This window comes from Pseudorasbora parva, chromosome 7 (assembly GCF_024679245.1).
Source record: "Pseudorasbora parva isolate DD20220531a chromosome 7, ASM2467924v1, whole genome shotgun sequence".
Taxonomy (NCBI): Eukaryota; Metazoa; Chordata; class Actinopteri; order Cypriniformes; family Gobionidae; genus Pseudorasbora; species Pseudorasbora parva.
The window spans coordinates 36,832,393-36,854,842 of record NC_090178.1 but is presented as its reverse complement, the minus strand read 5'-3'; the positions used below and the strand labels follow the sequence as shown (position 1 = coordinate 36,854,842).

General features: G+C 37.0%; 1 protein-coding gene across 6 annotated transcripts in view; it reads left to right on the top strand.

The window, feature by feature from the left end:
• The window catches only part of cobl (cordon-bleu WH2 repeat protein), a 153,924-nt gene that overhangs the window by 102,138 nt on the left and 29,336 nt on the right, over positions 1-22,450 (top strand). For all 6 annotated transcript variants that reach the window (XM_067449209.1, XM_067449210.1, XM_067449213.1 and 3 more), the window contains one exon: positions 7,888-8,416. In XM_067449209.1, coding sequence (XP_067305310.1) covers positions 7,888-8,416 — 529 coding nt within the window. The remainder of the gene's footprint in view (positions 1-7,887; positions 8,417-22,450) is intronic.

Here is a 22,450-nt window from a genome sequence, read left to right as displayed (position 1 = left end):
TCATTCAGTCGGTCTGTGTTCTGTCAGGACTCACGAGCCGCTACATTTTAGACTTGTCTTTTTTTTGTCAACGATGTTGCATGTTTATATAACATTAGTCAAAATGTAGGCTACGCAGTGACTGTGATTTACTTTTAATACAAGCAAAAAACATCATAGGCCTCAGTTCTCAAAAATATAAATACATAACTTACATTTTACAAAATGAATAGCCTAAAACAGATACAGTTTTCTATCTTCGAGTGTTTTGTTTAACATCAGTAGATTCAGCTTCGTCAGTTCCGCCTGACAATGCACATGTTTGGACATATGCAAATGTTGGGGGTGTGCATATAAATGATCCCCAATGCTTGCGTCACGGTTGGCTTTATGTTGAGAAGACCTTTTTTTCCCGTGGTGTTTTTCACAAACAAGATTTACATAAGAAGGAGGAGGCAATGGTGTTTGAGACTCACTGTATGTGATGTCCATGTACTGAACTCTTATTATTTCACTATGGCAAGGTTAATTCAATTTTTCATTCTAGAGCACCTTTAACTAAGGCGTCAATGACTCCTCGCCTGAATATAAATGAGGAATGTGACTATAGAGGGAACTATAGAGAATTAATGTGAGGAGACTTAATGTTTAAATGTATTGTTTGTAGCTTATTCATAAAATCATGTTTAATTTAAAAGTGGTAATGTGACTATACATTACATTTACATAAAGACTTTAGACCTACAGTACAGTTCAAAAGGTTAAAATGTTGTTGTTGTGTCTCTTCTGCTCACCAAGGCTGGATTTATTTGATCCAAAATAGTAAAAACAGTAATATTGTGAAATATATTTTACAATTTAAAATAAATGTTTTCTATGTGAATATATAAAGTGTAATTTATTCCTGTGATCAAAGCTGAATTTATTATAATTACGCCAGTCTTCAGTGTTACATGATACTTCACTAATCATTCTCATATGAGGATTTATATATAAACTCAACAAACATTTCTTATTATTATGAATGTTTCTTGAAATTTTTCTTGAAATAAAAAATTTCTTGAATAGCAAACCAGCACGATACATTGATTTCTGAAGGATCATGTGAAACTGAAGACCGGAATAAATTGCATTTAAAAAATATATCCAAATAGAAAACGGGGGCAGTGCAGGATGAACGAAAACTCTTTCGTCTCTCTATTTGAGCGAATCTGCATTTAAAACAAAAAGGGTGCAAAAAACGCAACATATATGAAAGATGCATCTGCATATAGCAGTCAATAAATGGGTCAGTAATGTACGGGAGGCTCAATAAACGGGATATCTTGGCTAATATGGGACAGTTGTCAAACCTACATTTATATCATTCTCTGTTTAATATTATAGAGCATAAAATATCCTAATTTCATACATGTATCTTTATTTAGCATTGAGGTTGCCATTAACATGTTTACCGTTGATTTCACACATTTTAGTCTGCCAACTAGTAGCCTGTAGTAGGTGTGGTCACATTAAAGTTAATGAGGCTGCGCTGGACCTCGGGACCTCTCGCTGTTTTCATACGGATTATATAAACAGAGAATATTAGTTTTTTTTATATAAATGACTGCATTTAAAAGTAGACATTCCAAGCTTTATAAAGATATATCTGTTGTGTCTGTTTGGCAAGTTTTCTCGGAGTTCTGAGTATATTTTCACACACATTTCAGAAAGGATTTCACAGGGAGACAGACAGGAGAACGTGCATCCTGTTTGTTTTCTTTATTTAGCGAAAAGCACAACATTTAGTTTTTATTTTGAGTGTACATAAAAAAGTAGACAGTTTAAACTTCGTAAAGACATATCTTTCATGAGGCCAAAAATGAGTATGTTAAGTTGTTTTACACTGTCATAAGGAAAAATACAGCAAAACGTGGGGGCACGTTCTTTGGGTCCAGAGTGTTAATCCCTAAATGTACTCTCCTAATGCAGTCCCTTGTAAAGCATACTGGGAACTACACTGTCCAGTTTGTTTGTTTCACTCAGCAATGTTTACTTGATCAAACAAACACTTAAAGCTGCAATCCGTAGTTTTTCCTCTTTGTCGCCATCTCTGTTCGAAAACTGCAATTGCAGTTAGTGGCAGAATTATCAACTTTACGTGAGTAGTTCCCCGGTTGGCACAGCGTGAAGGAATCAAATGTTTTGAGAAGAATGTGCAGCTGTCTGGAGAAGGGCTGTCAGTCACCGCGCCGGTGTGGATACTGTCATTCACAATCACAGACTTTACTGTTTGAAAGTATAACTGACATAATAATGTCATCTCAACAAGTAAGTAGCTAACATCCCCTTTTGTTCTGACCAACTAAGGAGAAAAAAGCATTGCAATACGTGATATGATAAACGATCGTTAGATTAACCATCGCGATGATATCTAACGATCGTTTATCATATCACGTCAAACTGCAAATTATACTTTTTCAAATTGTTAATGATATCAGGATTACATTTAATGTGTATTAGGGTTACCTGTAGTAGCCTACAGTTTCCATTTCTCTGCAGTCTAATTTCTAATCGTCATATACCAACACATTAATGTGGAGGAGAGGTGAAGCTCCCTCTCATAGCAAGCACAAAATAACTGATGTTACCATAATGCACATAGCAAAACGAGAAAGGCACAACAAAGAAAGCTCCTTAGCTGCATGAATTAAGCGAACAGTCATGCTACTGTTACATAGCCTAATTCAACCATTGAAATGTCTTACCTGTCCAGCAGAAAAAAAAGCTGAAAACCCCCTTCAAAACACGGAGTTCACGCCACCTTTAATTATCCTTGTTTTCGCGTCGCTCAGGTGAAGTCTCTTTTTTTCACTCCAAAAGTCCGAAGACTTTTGCATTTTACAACGGATGAATCTCCAGTTGTCTCTGGTGATTGTCGTTTGAACCTTTTTGGATCCGCCATCAAATTGATAAGTTTAATTATACCAAGTGCTGTGAGAAAAGGCTATCTCCACCTCCAACATCCTCACATGTGATAGCCTGCTAACCGGGACTCCTTCTTTATGTGTACAGATGTGACGTAATGACGCAAACATATGTTTGAAATTCCCGCTGAAATCCACCAGTACCACTGGAATTAAAAATATTATTACAAGCTTACTGCTGTAAATCGAGCTACGGTAAACAGATCGTTTTGAAAATTTATTTTGGATAATTTTTTACCCAAAAAAGTTACGGACTGCAGCTTTAAGCAAAGCTTTTTAGTAGAAACAACAAGTTTCATTTAGTTACATGAGTTTTCAAGTAATGTGAACAAGGTTGATTTATTTGCAATTAACAACAGTGACAATTCATTGTTAAAGCCATATGTTTCCCAAAAATGTTAATTCGGCCATCCTTTCCTCTATGACACATGTCAAAGTCTAAGGTCTTTTTCTGAAAGATGCTGAATCTGTGATTGCATACATGCATGTGCACGTATGCATAAGAACAACCTAGAGCATGATGTGTTTCAGTGTGTTTTCTGCTCAGAGCACTATGTAGGGGAAAGTTGAAGCAGTGCTCAGTGTTACAGAGCTAGGGAGCATAAAGATGAATGACCAGCCAGCCTGCTGTGAAATGTAACCCAATGGCTCTGTGTGAGTGCGGTGAGACCCTGGCCTGCATAGCCTGTAATTAAGCACTCCTTCCGTCCCTTCTCTCATCCGCTCAGCATTAAAACCTTAACATGCCGGAGGAGTGAAATCATACATTGTACTGCTTGGTTGTAAATTAAAGGTCAGAGGTTAAGTGTGTGGTGCACACACAAATTAAAAACCCCATGAGGATCCTTGTATTATGTACATATATCATGAAACATGGCTTAGACATGGTTTTTATATAAAAGTACATGTTTAAACTTTGAAGCCCAATTAGGCAGCAAAAAGTACTCACATGCTCTATGAACAATGACTTTATTACAGGCTCAGAAATCAGTGCATATAGGGAAATGAGTTATCTTTCGCTGCTTACTTTGCTTTCAATTGTTGAAAATCACTTGTTTTTAAAGTGCATGCAAATGCACATCCATGTCTCAAATCTCAAATATTGGTTAAATGTCATAATTACCAGACAAAATACACTTGATGAATGATTTTTGTTGAATGAAAATACAGTGTAAAGTTTTTTTTGTGTTTTTTTTTTTTATGGAAAAAAGGAAGTGTGGCGTTTTATGACAATTTCGTTTTATTGTAGCCTAAAATATATGGTTCTCAATACCAAGTAGGCGAACTTCTGACTTGCGTCCGTGTAATTCAGACTTGCCAAGTTCGACTGGAGAACGAACTCCCGAGGACGGCAGGACACAAGTCAAGTCATGCTGATCTGATAACAGCAGTGTTCTTCATAGTGTCACTGAAATTGTAGGCCTATGTATTTTAGCCTACAATAAAATGAAATATATGATAAAAAAACACTCTGCCTCTTTTCATTTTCATTTTTGAAAAAAAATTTAAACATATCATAGCCACACAAATGTAGTGCAGGCAATGCATTATCTTTACTGCATGCATCTAACAAAACGAAATATACAAAACCCTGCCTCTTTTCGTTTACATTAAATAATAATAATAATAATAATAATAATAATAATAATAATAAGTGTTTCAGACAAGTGTGCATATATGATTTTCACTCTAATAAAATTAAATATGACATAAAACACAGCCCAGTCTCTTTTTGTTAAATGTCAGTTTATGTGTGAACAATGATATAAGAGTAGCCTATAAGTAAAAGGTATAAGAAGCTATACAAGAAATAAAGTGAGCAATCCAGTCAAACAAAGTTAGTGCTATCTACAACGGTAATAGCCTAAAAAAAAGTACTTCACTCTGCCATCAGCCAAAACGATCTGTCAGGGAACAAATGAGACCACAGATCGCCTGTTAGATCTCCACAAGACAAATGTATATCTCATGTTTAACCACCACAGAGACATCAGATCCAGCGGCAGACATCAGAAGGTCTAGCCGAGAAAAGGCTGCTCTCGGCGGGTTAACAAGCGCTGAGCACCCGCTGATCGAATGGATCTCACAACTCCGAAAACGCCAGATCAAATTGCCAAAAAGGCGCTCTCTTTATAAATAAACCACAGATTTAAGCTTTAAACAACTACATTCTCCCCTGAAAAAGTCTTAAAACTACATTTTTTTCTCTCTTCCGTAACGCTTAAAGGCTGCAACATACTCTGCAAGAACTGAGAAAAAAAGTTCTCGCTCCCAGGGCTGTGAGAAAAAAAATGACGTAATTTTGTTCTCTCAGCCCTGGTTTGGGAGTTCTCGCAGCTTGTTCTCGACACATCGCCTGAGCAGAACTTTTTTCTTGCGCGTGTCAGATAACTATTGTGTGATTGGTCATACTTTTAATACGTTTAATAACAAACTTTGTTCTTGTTCTTGACACCTCGAGAAAACGAACAAATTTCTTTGTTCTTGCAGAGTATGTTCCAAGCTTAACGCTTGCTGGTTGGTGCGAGAGCGTGATGAAGTCCACAAGTCACCTCACGATGCATCCTCGATAAAAGGGGAGGATCAGGACACATCCGGGGATTTAAACTGTACTTGGCTAGATGTGAACTTTGAATTGGAACAGTACTTGACCAGCGACTGATGACGTTTCATAATTGAGATTGATGACGATTCCTCCCGTCCTCTGGAGTTCGTTCTCCCTAGTCGAACTTGGCAAGTTTGAACTACCAAGGACACAAGTCACAAGTTCGCGTACTTGGTATTGAGAAATGGCCACCTGAACTTGAGCAACAGGATATTCAGAATATTTTCAAGGCATTTCAGCTCTGGTCTCGTGATGAAAAATTAGAGACAATTGTTGACGAAAATGAAGAGATTTTATCATAGTTTTTATTTTATGCAAAACATTTTAGTCTCGTCCTTTTTCGTCAACAATAATGCATGTTATTTTAGTCTTAGTCAGCGTTTTTGGACATTGGTGCAGTCTCGTCATCGTCTTAGTCATGGAAAAAAGGTAGTTGAGGAACATATTTTGTCTCATCTCGTCTGACGAAATTAACACTAAGTGCTTCACAATATAGTTCCCGTTGTTAGCATTATTTAACTACATAAGTTAACATAAAATAGCAATTAAAAACACCTCTAAAGCATTTATTATTCTTAGTCCATGTTTTTCATTTCATGTTTTTCTGTCACATATGATACTGAGGTTCACCAAAGCACATGATTTAATGCAGACGGCAGCGCCCCATCAACTGATTGACAAGTTTATGGTTGCCATTGTTGTGTTCACAGAAGGAGCATCAATTAAACTGCAACAATTGATTTCAAGTAATGGAACATGAATAGTTAAGGGAGGCATTTGTTAAACAAATTCTATAACAGTCAATGTTGACCCATTTCTTTTGTTATTAACATACAGAGTGTGAATATGTCATGTAGTTCAATGTTTTTCTCACCTCTGACCCACATTTGAGCATGCATGTACCCAGGAACATTCCTCCTAGGCTTGTTCATCTCCAACATACTGTAGCTTGTTTTTGATTTCATGGTTCATACATAGAATTGAGTCTTTCAGTCAGGCTGCTTGTGTCTCGACAAGCCAAAGCAGGCTGATTCATGTGTAGTAAAGTACTTTTTGGGTGGCTTAACTTTTTTGTAGCTATTCAATTGTTAAATACTAGTTTTAATTTGTGTATGTCCTTTCCAACCTGTAGCACTCTATAAAACTGTATTTTTTTAGTCAATACAATGCAAGCTGATACAAAAGGACAAAAAAGGCCCCCTTTTAAAGGGGGCGAGACCAACAGACCAAAGAGAACACCCTCACCGTACCAACAGACCAAACAGTGCTGTGAAAACAGCAGTTTATCACTGTATCAGTGAGCTTGCGGCCACCGCTGATCGTACCATCTCACCCAGCACTCAATGAAGCCTCTTCTCTCGTTCTCTCTCTTTCTCTCTCTGCTGAAGCAGGCTCAGTCTTCTTCATCCACACCGTGTTCGGCTCCGAAGTGAATGACAATAGTGCGTTGCAATCGCTTCTGCTTAACGCCCACACTGAGCGCGAGATGCAAGTCTCACACTCCAATAGTCATTGGCCCGTTCTCTATATCTCGAAGCTGATAGGGGCTCTCAGAAGTGATCCCAATTCATTGATGACATCCAAAGTGCGTCGAATGTGACTGAAAGCTTTTATACACCGTTTCGTCGAGCATTTCCGGTAACCAATTACGTTGTGATGATGGTCTGTTGGATATTGTTGTTAAAGAAACCACAACACATAAAATTACTGTAATGAATCAAATGAAAATACAGTAAAACTGTAATATTTTCATATATATTTTTTATATTATTTTTTATAATTCAAGGCCATTGTTTTCTATTCTCATACATTTTAAAATGTAATTTATTCTTGTTGCTTGTATTCTTGTATTGCATTTTACAATGAAAAACATATTTAATGTGACATTTGATCAATTTAAATCATCCGTGCTGAAATAGCATTCTGACGTCATAAATTTTTTTTTCTATTGACCAGTCGAATGAATGGAGAGGTGGACCTTCTGTTGTGGTGACAGTTACCTTGATTAGACTGACAGGACAGCTGATTCAGGGGTTTCCTAGCAACATATACAAATTAAAAAACGCAGCGCACTGCTCTTTACTAAATTGAAAAAACGTCAACCAAAAAAGGCAGTGCGTTCTGTCTGATAAGGGCATGTTAATCCCAGGTGTAAACATAGACATAGAGTGCTTTTACTTAAGATAGCAATCAACACCCTTGCACTCACAACATTATAGTAATGACAGCAGTAAAAAAAAAAAAAAAAACAGTTCACTGTAGCAACCACATAGCAATACCCCATCCTGAAGTACCATACATTCAAACATTTACATTTGTCCACTGTTCCCTCTATAGATAAACCTCGGCTCTCCGTCCTCACACAACCTGCTAAAGAAGCGGAAGGCTCCAGCACCTCCATCCACACCGCCCCCCAGTACACCCGAACCAGTAATTTCCACCTCTGTGCCTACTGCGCCTATATGGGCCCCCTGCATCCCGGTGCCAGTTGAAAGGACCCTGCTGCCAGCTCCTAGAGCCTCAACTCCAGCTAATGACTCTGACCTAAGCCATAGTATTGAGGATTCAGAGCCAACCAGGTCCATCTGCAGTAGCTCCAGCGGCGATGATGCAGCTGCAGGATCCAGCAGCAGCAGCAGCAGTCTTGCTGAAGAACCTATCACACATCAGGTTCATGTGATAGCTGCATACAACACATCTACACCAGAACCTGAACCAGAACCTGAATACAAGGAAGAAGCAGCTCCTCTCACTTTGCCAGAACAAAAACCAGGTCCAAGTTCAGTGGATCCAACACCTGAAGACCCAGAGCTAGAGATGGAGTTAAAAATGGAAGAGATGGAGAATAACCGTAATAGTGGAATAGGTAATGTACCGATAACTGTTTCCATTAAAAAAGAGCATTTACATTTTTGGGGGGTTTATGAAATGCAGCCTTGTAAACAGAAAGTAGTCTGTTTTAGAATAATTAGCTATAACTTTTCCAGCATTAGTATAGTTCTTTAAGCTGGCAAATTGCAGATGCTGATTTGCTGGCATTTTAACAACAAGTTCCTGTTCAACACATGACCTATAAATGGAAAGATAATGTTAAAATGGTGCCAGAAGCTGCACGTCTAAAAGTGCATGCTGAGTTTTACATCACCATCCCCTTCACTCACTCTACCACAATAAATCAGTTTAATATTGAATCTGGAGTGTGAGAGAGGGGACAACAGGTAAACAAGACCAGTATATCGAGTTTTCATGTTGAGCTCCAGGCCAACTTTATAACACATCACTGATTTCTGAGAGCACAACATACCACCACTCAGCCTAGATGTTTCTGGTAAACCATTTCCAATGTACAAATAAAGGCCAAAATATACTTTGTTTTTTATGCATTTAGTAGGCTGTGCATATAGTGTGTGCAAAATAAATTCTGCTATAAGCATAGTAAGTGCACTATATGCACAGCCAACAAATTTTTCCCCGCACATAATCCATACACTCAGATCACACATGCGCATTGATTTTTTGTGCTACTTAGTTGTTCCACAAGTTGGCCATTGTATCACTGTTGAAAAATTAATGGAAGAGGAGGAACAACAATTAGCACACGGAGACCACAGCAATAGACGCCTGCATTGACATGTTTGTGTAAAGGAGTTAAAAGACACCAGCAACTCTAATATAAAGACATTTTATCAGTCGACTTCTGGTAAGAAATATTATAGACACCTTCTAGTGCGCTTTTGCAGTGTCTAGTGTGCGTGTTTATGATGTATGTACAAAGTCTAATTTGATAGCAAGTATACAGTTTGGCTGGTCACGTATGCTTTGCATACTTAGTATACTTTTCACATTTTCCCATTGTTCACGGAAACAAGCTGCAGTTTATTTGCAACTCTCTACAATGTGAGTAAATCACTTGCATATGCGACTAAATCTTCACTCTGGGTGACTAAATAATATCTATCATTAGATTTACTAACAGCTTGCACCAGCGTAAACCAGTGTGATTTGTCTTTTATGCACAGTTTATTTGAACTTGCAGATGGAGCAGCATTTACTTCTGATCACCGCCGTGCTGCACTGAGATGCTGCGCATGCAATAATCACAGCCTTTACCAAATCACTTGTGGTTTCATTGGCCCTCATTTATCAAAAGTGCCTACACCAAATTTCCAGCGTACACCTTGCGTTCACCCAAACCACGGTGACTTTGAGTTTAACCAATATGGACGTTGGCGTTCGGCACGCTCAAATCCTACGGCAACTCAGGAGGTGGTGTACGCACGTTTTGAGTTGGTTCGAAAATGCGCAGAAAAACAATTCGTAACACCACAAAACGCACACAAAGATATGCTATATTATGACCCACTGTAAAAAACAACAACAACAACATAGTAATTATAAACTTAAGTGTTTATTTTTGTGCAACATAGACTTGTTAACATGCAATTATTAATGTGAATGAATGGTATTCCACATCACATCATCATCACTATTGTACACCCCAATACATGTGACATGATATAAAATTAAATGCTAATTGTTTCAATACACGTGCTGTAATATAATGCATTGTGATAGGTAATTTCTTATCCAAACAGCTTTTTAAACTGCTGGAGTGCGCTTCTCAACCTCCACACTATTAACAGTACTCGTAATTTGGGTCCATATTTTGTTTTTCTGGGTGCCTTTAATCTCACTCTTTTAACTCCCAAATAAAATAAAAAAACGTTTTTTTTCCATCTGGTGATGGTCTCGATCTCTACATCTGAGAAGTTTTGCTTCTTTGGCGTCTTCAGTGTGTCCATGGCGTAAAATGAGGGCGTGGGGAGGCAGAGACTTGAATATATAGGGGCGTATTATTCTAATGACGATCATTTTCAGCCGTGGCGCGTTCAGACATTTATCAAGGGCAAGTATTGCGAACACCTGGATTGCAGAGGTGCGCACAGCTTCATAAATCAGGCGGTGAGAGGAGTGTAAGCATAATCTTACACCAACATATACGCCCGTTTCTGCGCAAGATTGATAAATGAGGGCCATTGTGATTTATTGCTAAACAACATGGCTTAAGATGTTAGCACCGCATTGTTTGACACGTTATACATTTAAGGAATAACACAATAAGACACATTCCTAGCTTATTTAATCAGTTACCCTCTTCCAACTCCTAAAGTAAATATAATGTAGATTTCTCAGATTTTAAATGCAAGAATAGTAACTGCAGATGGACAAAATAACAATAGGATATAAATCTATAAGTCAATTTAATAATATTTGCTAAAAGATTTAGGACAGGATTAAGAAGTCGGCATAGTAAAAAAAAAAACATTTTACAAAGCAGTTGTAATTCATGTCTATTTCTATTTCCCTTTCAGTTTGGCCTCTCATAACGGGGTTTGATTTTTATCTTTATTGGTAAAAAGCTTTATTAGGTTTGATTTAGATAGCAGCCATGTGGAGTAGTGAATTTATTCTCGTCCTAAATCTTTCCAGCATATAGATTACAATCTGTATGAATTTACTGTTAAGAAAATGCCCCTCTAATCTAAAGATCAATAACTCCTCACTGTAGCCCTGGTAAAAGCATTACTACATTGCTTTTCATTTAACCAAAAAAATTAGACAAAGAGTTTAAAACAATTTGCTCAGGTGGTTGCTGGGAGTTATTTTCTTGATTATTCAGCCAATAAGCTTGCTGTCAAATGTATATCACGACAGCATGTTGACGTGTATCCCGTTGTATTTGAATAGAGCTTTTGTTCTGTTAGCTGCTGAACTGGCATTACTGAGACTATGATTACTGAGATAATGCTGTCCCATCTCTTCTCAAAACACCTCACAAATATATTTTCTCTTTAAACTCCTGCTGGCTTCAAGAGAAACTCCACAGGAGAGGGACAAGATAATAAATAAACATATATTCCACAAACATTTATATTGTATCCCTACACCATACTAAATACATTTATATGCACTTTAAATATTACATTTATGGACTAAAGCTTTTTTTTTTAAATGTCTTGTAAACTGAAATAATCCGTCCAGAATTTTGAGCTCTTGCTCTAAAAGACAGAAGTGGTGTGGATTTAATTTTTCAAGTATCCATTTACACATTGTGTCATGAATAGACAGAGACTTTACCTGATTCTGAACTATACAAAACACTAATGAAGCTTGAAAACTGATGCAAACATACTGTAATGTGGTAAACGTACTGTAATGTCACTGTTTGCTTCAATGGCAGAACATAGAAGCTTTGCAGACTGTTTTGGTGTAATATTTTGGGTATTATTCCAGTGTGTTTAGGTTGGTCAGAAGGCATTCATTTATACAGCACAGTCTTCAGAAGAGCCACACATTTTAATTTGGATGAAGATCAAAGCTTTGACTAGCCTATTGCAGGATATTCACCTTTATGTTCGATACTCCATTGATACTTTGATCTTGTGTTTGGGATCATTGTCCTAGAGATGAACTTTCTATAAAGTCATTGTTCTGTTTAACAACATATCCACTCGCTGCTAATGAAAGCAGACCCACAACATGATACTGTCATTACCATTCTTTACTCTTTGCGGTGTGGCCAGGGATTTGCACCACACACCCTCCAAATTTGGCTAAAAAACCCTGATGTTACTTTGCAATCAGTTCACTAGTAAGCTGTTTGGACATGTTTTCAATCATTCTTCTGGTGTAATGGTTTCTTTTGTGGTACGTTCTTATGCAGGCCAGTGTTATGCTCTTGATATGGCTCACTAGTGCACCTTTGTGCTCAGTTATTGAACTCTGTAGCTTCTTCAATGTGATTGTTGTCCTCTTTATGTCCTTTCCTTTCTGTTTTAACAGAAAGGTAAGTGTAAGTGTAATTAAGCATTCACTCTTATGCAACACAGGAAATGAATGCTTAAGCAAACAGAATGTCTAAGTTTTTATACTTCAAAAAAATATTGGGGGGAATTAAGAGTGAACATGAATCTTTAAAGGGAGAATTATGGTTTAGGTTATGCATACTTTTCTGAGGAAATGCAAAGATCCTTTGAAAATCATAAAACCACCTCCTTAACCTGGCTCAATAACTTTGCTTTCTACCCAAAACTGACCCAGTTTAATATTTCATTGAAGTGTTTGGTAATGAGCCCAGTATTTTAATGAGGTGAGTTACTCAAATGGATAAAAAAAAAACATTAGTTAATATTTATAATTTTTTTGACTGGAGCTGAATGTTCTTGGACTAAAGAATGCAGATTTATCTGAGTAATAGACAGCTATATGTAACGTACCCCACTGCTAAAGAGCATAATACTAATGGAATTATTAACGTAGACAGGTTTTAGCCATCAATTGCTATAAAACCAAGGCAAAACCCATTGAAAGAGGTGTCCCAGGTCACCACTAACCTTTTCCTTCCTTTAGAGGAATCCCAAAATGCCTCTTACAATCATGTACAGACCACCCCTCTCTGCTTTATGTTGGTAAAAAATAATTGAGTTATTCTCTTACAGATCTGCTGCCTCAGATCTGATTTCCCCATATGCTTTTAGATTATCGCAAAAAAAACAAACAAACAAAAAAGCTCTGTGAAAAAAATTGTATGATCATCAAGATGAACACATTTTTTATGAATTTTGAAACCTAAATGCAGTGGCCAGAAGTAAAAAGCTAAAGGTAAGCTATAAACGGACTACACCACGGTCCCACAATTTCAACGTCACCATCACTAAGCCTACAACAACTCTTTCAGTTATTATCTAAAAACATTTTCCCAGAATGTTTGAGTTAGCAAATGTAAGTGTCTTGAGCTTGTGTTCACCACAGACCTTATTTCAGCCATTTAAACAAAATCCCATTCGAAAAACTCATTGTCTTCGGTACGAGGGAACCAAAAGTGCTAAAATGCTAACTCACTTCAGCATTATGGCCTACAAAATTGATGTCATACCTGCACCACTCTATAGACCTAAGCAAACAATAGGCTTTAAAATAACTTAAAATACATATATAATATAATAACAATGAGGCAATAATAATTGTTTTAAATAAAGTAGTAGAATAAAGTCAAAGTCAAGTAATCATATTAGAGTTTTATTGAAAACCACTCTTAAAATGCATAATATAATATACATAACATAAACAATCAACTTGTGTACAAAATGCCTGCAGAGGGTGCCAACCGCCTGGTGTTGTTACACTTTACAGTAGATAAAATTCTGGTTTAATATTGGCCAAACAATATTTAATTCAAATATAAACTTAATCTTTAATATTTGGCAACTTCTTTAAAATAGTAATGCTGCAGCTACTGTAATTTCTTGAATAAGAGCACGTGGACATCAAAATAGAGCAAGGGTTACTTTAGACTTTTAATTTGAAATCGCAATGAACAGTTTGCATATTTAGAAACATATAATGATGTTTTATGTGCTGGTGTAGATTTATAAATGATTTACCTTACAAATCTGATGAAATGGTGTACGTTGCTTTCCAGATTCACTTTTTAAAGCAACCCAAAATCACTGCATATGCAGAGATAGCGTTTTAGGTGCTCCATGCATGTAAATGTTAACAGTTCATCGTGACAGCTCTACTAACTTCCCATAAGTTCACACTGTCCTCGCTATTACAGGTTCAGAAGGAAGTTCTCATTTCAACACATATAATTTCCCATTTACTCTGCTTCTCTTTGTTGAGAGATTGATGTGATGGCAAACCACTTCATCCAGCTTGTGTTGTAAGAAGTCATATTCAAAGTTTTGAACTTGTGTTTGGATACAAATTAGCTTTGAAGAGCAGAACTCTGGAATAGTTTCCAATGTTTTCACAAAACGCATATTTAATATTTGGCTTAGCTGATTCATTTGGCATGGTTTTCTGCTGAGTTCTACTGTATTCTATTGCCAAGACTTGGTGATCCGTTCACTCCTGTACTAAGAAGTAAAACCTTATAATGTACCTGTTAACTTTGAAGAGAATACCGGTTACATGATAAGGAAGGCCATTTAACAACAAAGACGTTCTGTCCTGTGTTGGGATAATGCATTATAAGTAACTCAAGTTACGGAATCAAATTACTTTTTTTAAGTAACTAGTAAAGTAATGTATTACTTTTAAATTCACAACAATATATCTGAGTTACTTTTTCAAATAAGTAACACAAGTTACTTTGTTTTCATATGTATTGACTAGGGCTGGACCAGAATATTTCAATAATCCTTCGATGGGTTGGTATTCGATTTTGAAATTGTGGGATTGGAATATTCGTTTTTTGTTTTTCGGGCACACCCGGCATCCACCTCGGTTCTCATTCACACTTGCAGTTTTTAATTGAATGGACAGTTGAATAGGAATCCAACCTCGTTATACTTAATAAATATACAGTATTTGCTTCTTAGTGTTCCTTGCAACGGAGTATTCTCTGTCTAGACTGTACGACTGCACGAGCTGATATGGAAGAAGTGCATGCCTGAGCTTGCATTTTGTGTTAAGCTGCATTGGTTTGACATTGTGGAAAATAGAATAACAGAGTCAAAATGTATTAACCTTTTTACCCTTGAGGGGTGTGATGGTGGGACATTTTTCCTTCCCCATCACATTACAGTGTGTGTGGCTGTGAACGAGTGCAGCCGTGCGCATCTTGCTTGGGACATTTGGCATGTTCAGTTTGTAATTGTAATTAATATTTTCTCTAACTGAACAAAATTATTGTTACTACTATAATATATCAAAACTGGGACGTAATAGACCTGTGTGTTTTGTATCACTACTAGTGCTGTGTCTGTTCTCGGAGCATGTAAGCCTGCACGCGTGAAGCGCAAACCGCTAGAGGTCGACCTATTCATCGGTTTTGCAGATTAATCGGCACCAATAGCTGAGTGGTAGAACAATCGGTTATCGGCAAAAATCAATACCGATACCAATACCAATACCGTTTTTCCGGTTTGCGTCCGTTGCGGGAGCGGCTGAGAAGGCTGCTGTCATTACACAGTAGCCTACGAGAGCTCTGAGAAGGGTCTGCTGACGTTATATAGCGCGAGAGCAGCCTCTAGAGGCCAAATGAAAAACTATCACTGATTGTTTACATTAACACGTGAGGACACGTGAGGCTCCGCGCTTCACTGCGCATGCTGCACAGAGCGTGCTGACACATCTGATGCGCGTTTAAAACACCAACAGAGAAACGGTAGGAATACAGAACACTTCAGTACATGTTGCCAAATCATTATAAAATAATTGATTTGTTGACTAGATGCTTTAGCAGGGGAAGAACAGCATGTACTTTTTCGTCGAGGCTGACAGGACACTAACATTAGCAGCAACGGTTACCTCAAGCATTTAAAACGATGTAACTGAGGAACTTTTTTGATGTGAGAAATTTGATTTGATTTTGATCATGCATCCAACAAAAATATAAACACATCTGAAATACATATGTTGTTATTTTGATAAGAAACCCATCGTGTTCTAAAAAAGCTAAAGTTAACTGTTTGGATTTATATGAAATGATAACACTTCATATAATACAATATTATTCAATTTATAACATTAAGTAAGGTTAAAAAATGCTGTAGAAGTATTATTCATTGTTAGTTTTATCTGTTAACCTTTTTTATGCACTATGAACTAACATGAATGATTAAGGTAGAATTGTATTGCTTGAATATTAATACATGCTGTACAATGTACATTAGATAATGCATTTAGTTAATGTAAGCTAGCTAAATAAATACATCCTTGTTAACAAATGGGATTTGCGGTCTGTCACCTGACATTTACATACATGTTTCTAGGTTATAGCGTAAGAAACATTTATTTGTAATATTTTAATGGTTAAGTTATTTTCTGTAGAATTTTTTTTTCTGTTAGAACTTCTCATTTTAATATTTTAATATTTACATATAAAATTTAACACATTTTCATGGTTCAGTACTTTTTTATTTCTTGTAATAAAGGTCATCACTGCTTTTTTACCTGTTATTTTATGTATTATTGTTATTTTTTTAATCTAGTATCTTTTAAAAAACTATCGCCGATAAATCGGTTATCGGCAAGCGAGGTCCAACCTAGCTATCGGTATCGGTAAAATCCACTATCGGTCGACCTCTACAAACCGCATCTCGAGATTCCTGCTTTTAGAGAGAAGAATATGCCCCTTCCCTCCAAAAAACCGCATTCCATTCTTCTGCTGTCCAGAACAGCAGCACAGCTGAAAGGTGTGTTTGAGCTGTGCTCTCTGTGTACATGTGTGAATTTGCATTTTCTTCAGCCTTTTTATTGAAATTTTGGTGTGCAAATGGCCTTTACATTTATAACTTATTATAAAAAAATATAACTCATAAAACAAGCCCAGGTGAGAAAAAGTAACGCAAAAGTAATATAACACATTACCTTTTCTTAAAAAGCAACTAAGTGACACAGTTAGTTACTTTTTAAGGGAATTACACAATATTGTAATGCATTACTTTTCAAAGTAACTTTCACCCTACATTGGTTCTGTCTCTAAAATTGTATTTGTTAAGTGACTTTCAACGCCATTGAAAAGCCTCTGACATGTGGCTATACCAAGTCACTCAAATATTTAAAATTGAGTGCGTCACGCCCGGATAAGAGAACATTGGTGGACCTGGGGGGAGCTTAGGTGACAAAATGACTAACAGACAGTGGCTAAATGGCTATCTACCTGTCAATCAAAGTAACCACAGGCTTAATTATGCAGAACTTTTAGGCTTTAAATAATGTAAACGAATTATTAAAAAAGATCAAAATTAGCTGTATAGACCAAAACCACAATTTGTACCAGGCTGTAAACATGTTTTTTTTCTGCTGTAAAGTTGGGGATTTTAACATGGGGCTCAATAAAATTCTGATCCCTTTTGGAGCCTGTCCCTAGTGGCCAGTCGATGAATTGCAGTTTAAGTTACTTACGTATTGGCTTCAACAGAAACTGGGGGAGGTTGCTGCTTGCTGTGTATATGTTGAATTCTATATTAAAAACACCAAGTTACTTGGGTGACTAAACAGTTAGGGGTGTTTGCAAGGACTTTTATAGGCTTACTAAAATCCAGAATGTAGCAGTATAAACTAAGTATTACATGATAATCAAGCAATATTTGCTTTTTCCTCTCTTTTTTCTTCTGCAGTCTACTGCTGTGCACCTGTCTCCCTGCGCTCTGGACGCCGGTGAACTGACGTTCATCCTCTTCACCTTTTCCCTTTCTCACCTTTCTCTGCCTGATGGATTTCTTTTCTTTTGCATCTATCTTCTTCCACACTATTCTTGTTGCTTGCCTGCTTTGCTTAGTTCCCTAAAGCTTACAGAAATCCCAGATCTGAGACTCAAGCACTTTTTTATTTGTCTGTAAATATCTGCCTTTTTGTATTGCAACTGATTAGCTTGAGAAGTCAGATAAAGGAATTGAACAATACAGCATGGTCAGAGTTACAGTCCTGGGGCACTGTTCTTTGCATTTTTTAAGAAGCTTAAATTGATATTTGAAGTTGGTTTGAGGGTTATTAAAGCATGTGATGTAATGTTCACAAGTCAAAGACATTTTTCAAATCTCATGCTCACAGGTGATGTACAAGAAATGAGTCTTGTTCTGCACTGTTGCATGTTGTTTGCTCTAGAAGGAAAAGGTATGTTTTGTTTAAATCAACATTAGATCCCTTTTACCACAATGTTTATCATTATATTTGTGCGTAGGTATGGGCAATTTATGAAGGACAACAAGAAAACAGTCAACAATAATAATTTGTTTGTCTTTGTTTACACTTCCTCAGCTTTAAATTGCATGACTGAAGTGCTAAATGCTTTTTTTTGATTGATAGACTTGCTCCCAAGTATAATTGACAAAACTTTATTCAGATTTTGTGCACTTGCACATGTTTGTCTTTAAGTGTCTGTGTGACATATTCTTATTAAATGATTTTAGATGTGTCTGCACTTCTAAGTTTTTATAATTTAGGTCACAAATTATCTCTTGTGATGTCAGCTGTGAGATGATTGCACTTAGAGGTTGTCATCCCATTTCATACAGGATTAGTCAGGAGATTTATGGCATTACATGACATAATTTTCTGTGTGGATTTGTAGGGAGTGGCCTTAGCTTTTATGGCAATTATACTATGGTTCACTGAAGTAAAACAAGCACAGTAAATATAATATGGCTAGGTAAGTCTCCAGGAGATATGAGAAATTACATACAGGTCAATGACATTGCACTTTTTGGTTGTATTTTTTTTATTGTGTTATTTTAACAGTGCACTTTCAATATTCAAAAGTACTGACAAAAGTACTGAGTAATATAAGATAACTACATGGGTTAAGTTAAGGTTTAGGGGTAGGTTCAGGGTTAGCACCTAGTTATTATTACCCAGTTATTATCATTACTACAATAAGTACAAAGTATGTTCATGCAAAACAGGACTGTAAAATAAACTGCTACCCATGTGTTTTTTCTAACTCTTATATACATGCCTGCAAACTAGTTGCTTTTCTGCTAAATGCAATTTTTTTATGTAAATCATGTTGAGTTTGATTTTTTTTTCTTTGGGGAAGTGTGTTTGGATTCAAATTGGAAGCGTAATAAGCCTCACAAGATGGGCTAACTTTCCATAGACTGTAGTGAGACTAACATTGTCTCATGAGCGGTCACAATCTTTATTTGCTGCTCTGTGATGTGGCAGATAACTGTAGGTCTTCATCTCTTCCACTTTACTAGTTACAACACAAAATAAACATGAACATCTGAAATCAAATCCAATGAAATTGTCAGTGCCCTAGTGTCAATTAAGGATTTAAAAAAAAGTTTTTTACCTGAAACAAATTATGTCTTTTCCCTTTATTTTGTTGTCAGAGTACACAAGAATGCTTTGTTTACGTTAAACTCATAAACCGTATATCCTGTGGGGGCGATGCCTGCAGACCACCCTACAACAATTTACTTCGTAAACATGTCACGTTTTTCACCTCTTGTGAGTTTGCAGGTCTGAATATATTTTTTTGCTAAATGAATATACATTTTTATATTTTGCATAAATATGCAGGGTATATACAAGTGTTCATAATAAATAAAAATACTGATTAAAAGAATGGAATACTTGAAAGCTAAATATACATATTATTAATAATTGTATATATATATATATATATATATATATATATATATATATATATATATATATATATATATAGTTTACATTTTGATTTTGTGCAGCCAACATGCAGGATGAAGCAAAAACAGGAAATTACATACAGCGCTGCAGGGATGACATATTTTTGAAGTCCAAAACACAGAAATGAAGTTAGCATTATGGCACTTTTGCTTCGATCATGTTGATGATCATAAACTTAAGATATTTTCACGAATTACTGTTCGACAATAAAAATTCTTGAGTTGCAAATGTAACCTAGGTTCCCTGAGAAGGGGAATGAGAAACCGGGTCTGACAAGATGCTATGGGGAACCCCTCAGCATGACCAGTGTCTGAAGCATGTGTCTAAACTAGAGCTGTTAAAATTAACACGTTAATAACGCATTAACGCAAATTCATTTTAACAGTACTTTTTTTATTAACTCATCTCGCATTTTTTGTTTGATCCATGGCCTGTAGTTGGAGAAATCAAAATAAGCCATAGACGTAAAGAATCCAGCATCAACATTAATAGGGAAAGTAAAGGGCTAACAATAACATTACTCTGAAACAAGTTCAGTTATAGCCTAAGTAATCTACCATATTTTCTGCTTAAATTTGATTAAACTCCAGGTCGAAAGAAAAGTGTGTTTTTTCACTGAGCACATTCTCTGCAGTTTAAGCGCTATGCACTGCAAGCTCACTCTCGCTCAGGTAAATCATTAACACCATCACCGCTTACAGTACATGTGTTTTATTGAACTAAATACATTACGATCGGATAAAACGAATACAGGATACTTTTCTAAACTAGAGTGCTCCCAAGTTTGTGTTTCTCACACTGTTTGCGTGAACACACACACACACACACAAAATACCGGCAGTTCAATGGGGAACGTCTGTCTCTTAAAGGGGCCGCACTATATTCCTACTCGTGGAATATGGACCTCCTCCAGGTATGGTGTGGTACTGGTGCACTCTCAGCATGTCCCAGCATGACAGCTTTCAAATTACCAATTTTTCATACAAACGGTGCCCTGTTCTGAACTAAACTGCCAGTGTAAAAACTCCCTTTATTAATATTCTTAAATTTAGAGAAATCACTGCTTGTTCTGAATTTTTAAGCTTATAAGAGACATGAACTAGTTCTTTGAAAAACATCTGTGACCTTTGATACATGTCTAGTCTTCATGCTCTGAGTATGGTTTCACTAATAATAAATATACATTTGCATAAATCATGCATAGTTGTCCATACTCATGTTGATTATAGTATTAAAAACTTAAAAACATGAATTCAAGGTATATTTAGAACTGATAAAAATGTGCGATTAAATTGTGATTAATCGCAAGTTAACTCATGACAATATGTGATTAATCACAATTAAATATTTTAATCGATTGACAACCCTAGTCTAAACACAACAATTGTATTGGCCAGCAATAGCCTATGACATCACTACCAGTGTGATCCGTAAGTATAAAAGGTTGCCTGAAGAACACGTCATCCACTTCTTCATCTGAAGGAGACATGGCAGGCACCCACGAAAGCATGGTAGTGAGACGCAGTGCCTCATTCCCTTTCTCAGGGACCTAGGTTACATTTGTAACCTGAGACGTTCCTTTTCAAATTGGGAACTCGCACTGTGTCTGACAAGACTCAATGGGGAACAAATTCCCACTCCGCCATGCTGAGGGGAATTCATGCCCTATTGGCGGTGACTAAGCACTAAAAACCTGACTCTCCTCCTCACTGTCAGAGTCAGATTCCCCAAAGGTACTCACCAGTAAGCTATCAGTATTCCCTGTGGCCACTGCCCAAGCTACATACTCTAAATGAGGAAAGTCTCCGCTGGGTCAAGCGGAAGGGCTTGCCCAAGGGCAGAGCTCAAAGGCTTGGAATCCTTACCTACTGAAAGACTGCTTTAAGGGAATATGGCCAGGCTTGTAAAGAGACCTGGCATGTCACTTCAGGGGGATTTAAAACATCAACCCCTAGAATCACTAGGGAGGCTGACTCCTGCTATCCTTGCCTGGTAAGCTTACAAGAATCTGCCCAAGAAGATTCTCTAGATTCAGCACTCTCACAGAGGCTTCCAATGAGAAGGTATTGCAACAGACAGTAACCACTTCACACCAGATTACAAAGACGGACGTTCAACCCTCTATGCGAAGTGAGTAACTCTGCTCAGCACGAAAAGAGGTTATTCAGGATTTGCAGAGTAGCTCTCAAAAAAAGTAGGGAAATGGAGTACTCTACATGATGACCTTCTAAAACAAGGGGAGTACTGACCAACTCAATGCAGTAAGTTTATCAAGTAGGCCTACAGAAAATACTTCAACTTGAAATAAATGTTAAATTAGGCCCCAGCAGGCCTAACGTAGCCCCGGGGAACAAAGCACTCTGCATACCGACCCTCTCAAAGGAGAGGAATACTACACAGGCTTGGCCCATAAAAACACTTCTTCCAGGAGGCTTAAAGCCCATCAATATACAATACTGCTATACAGGCTTTAGAAAGCAAGGGACTCAGCATACTGACCCTCTAAATGAGAGGAGGCTCACAAAGAGCCTAACAACTTGATACTGAGGATTGTGGAGAGCCCTAGGGAGCCATACGCCAAAATCGAAGGGTTATTTGGTATAAGGTCGGTATCAACCATGCTCAACCTAAGAGAGCTCATCAGGGAAAAACATGGGTGGTGGTCTCTATAGAATGACTCTAGAACGAGAGAACTATTAACTACATATTTTACTAGGGACAGCCCTACTAAGGG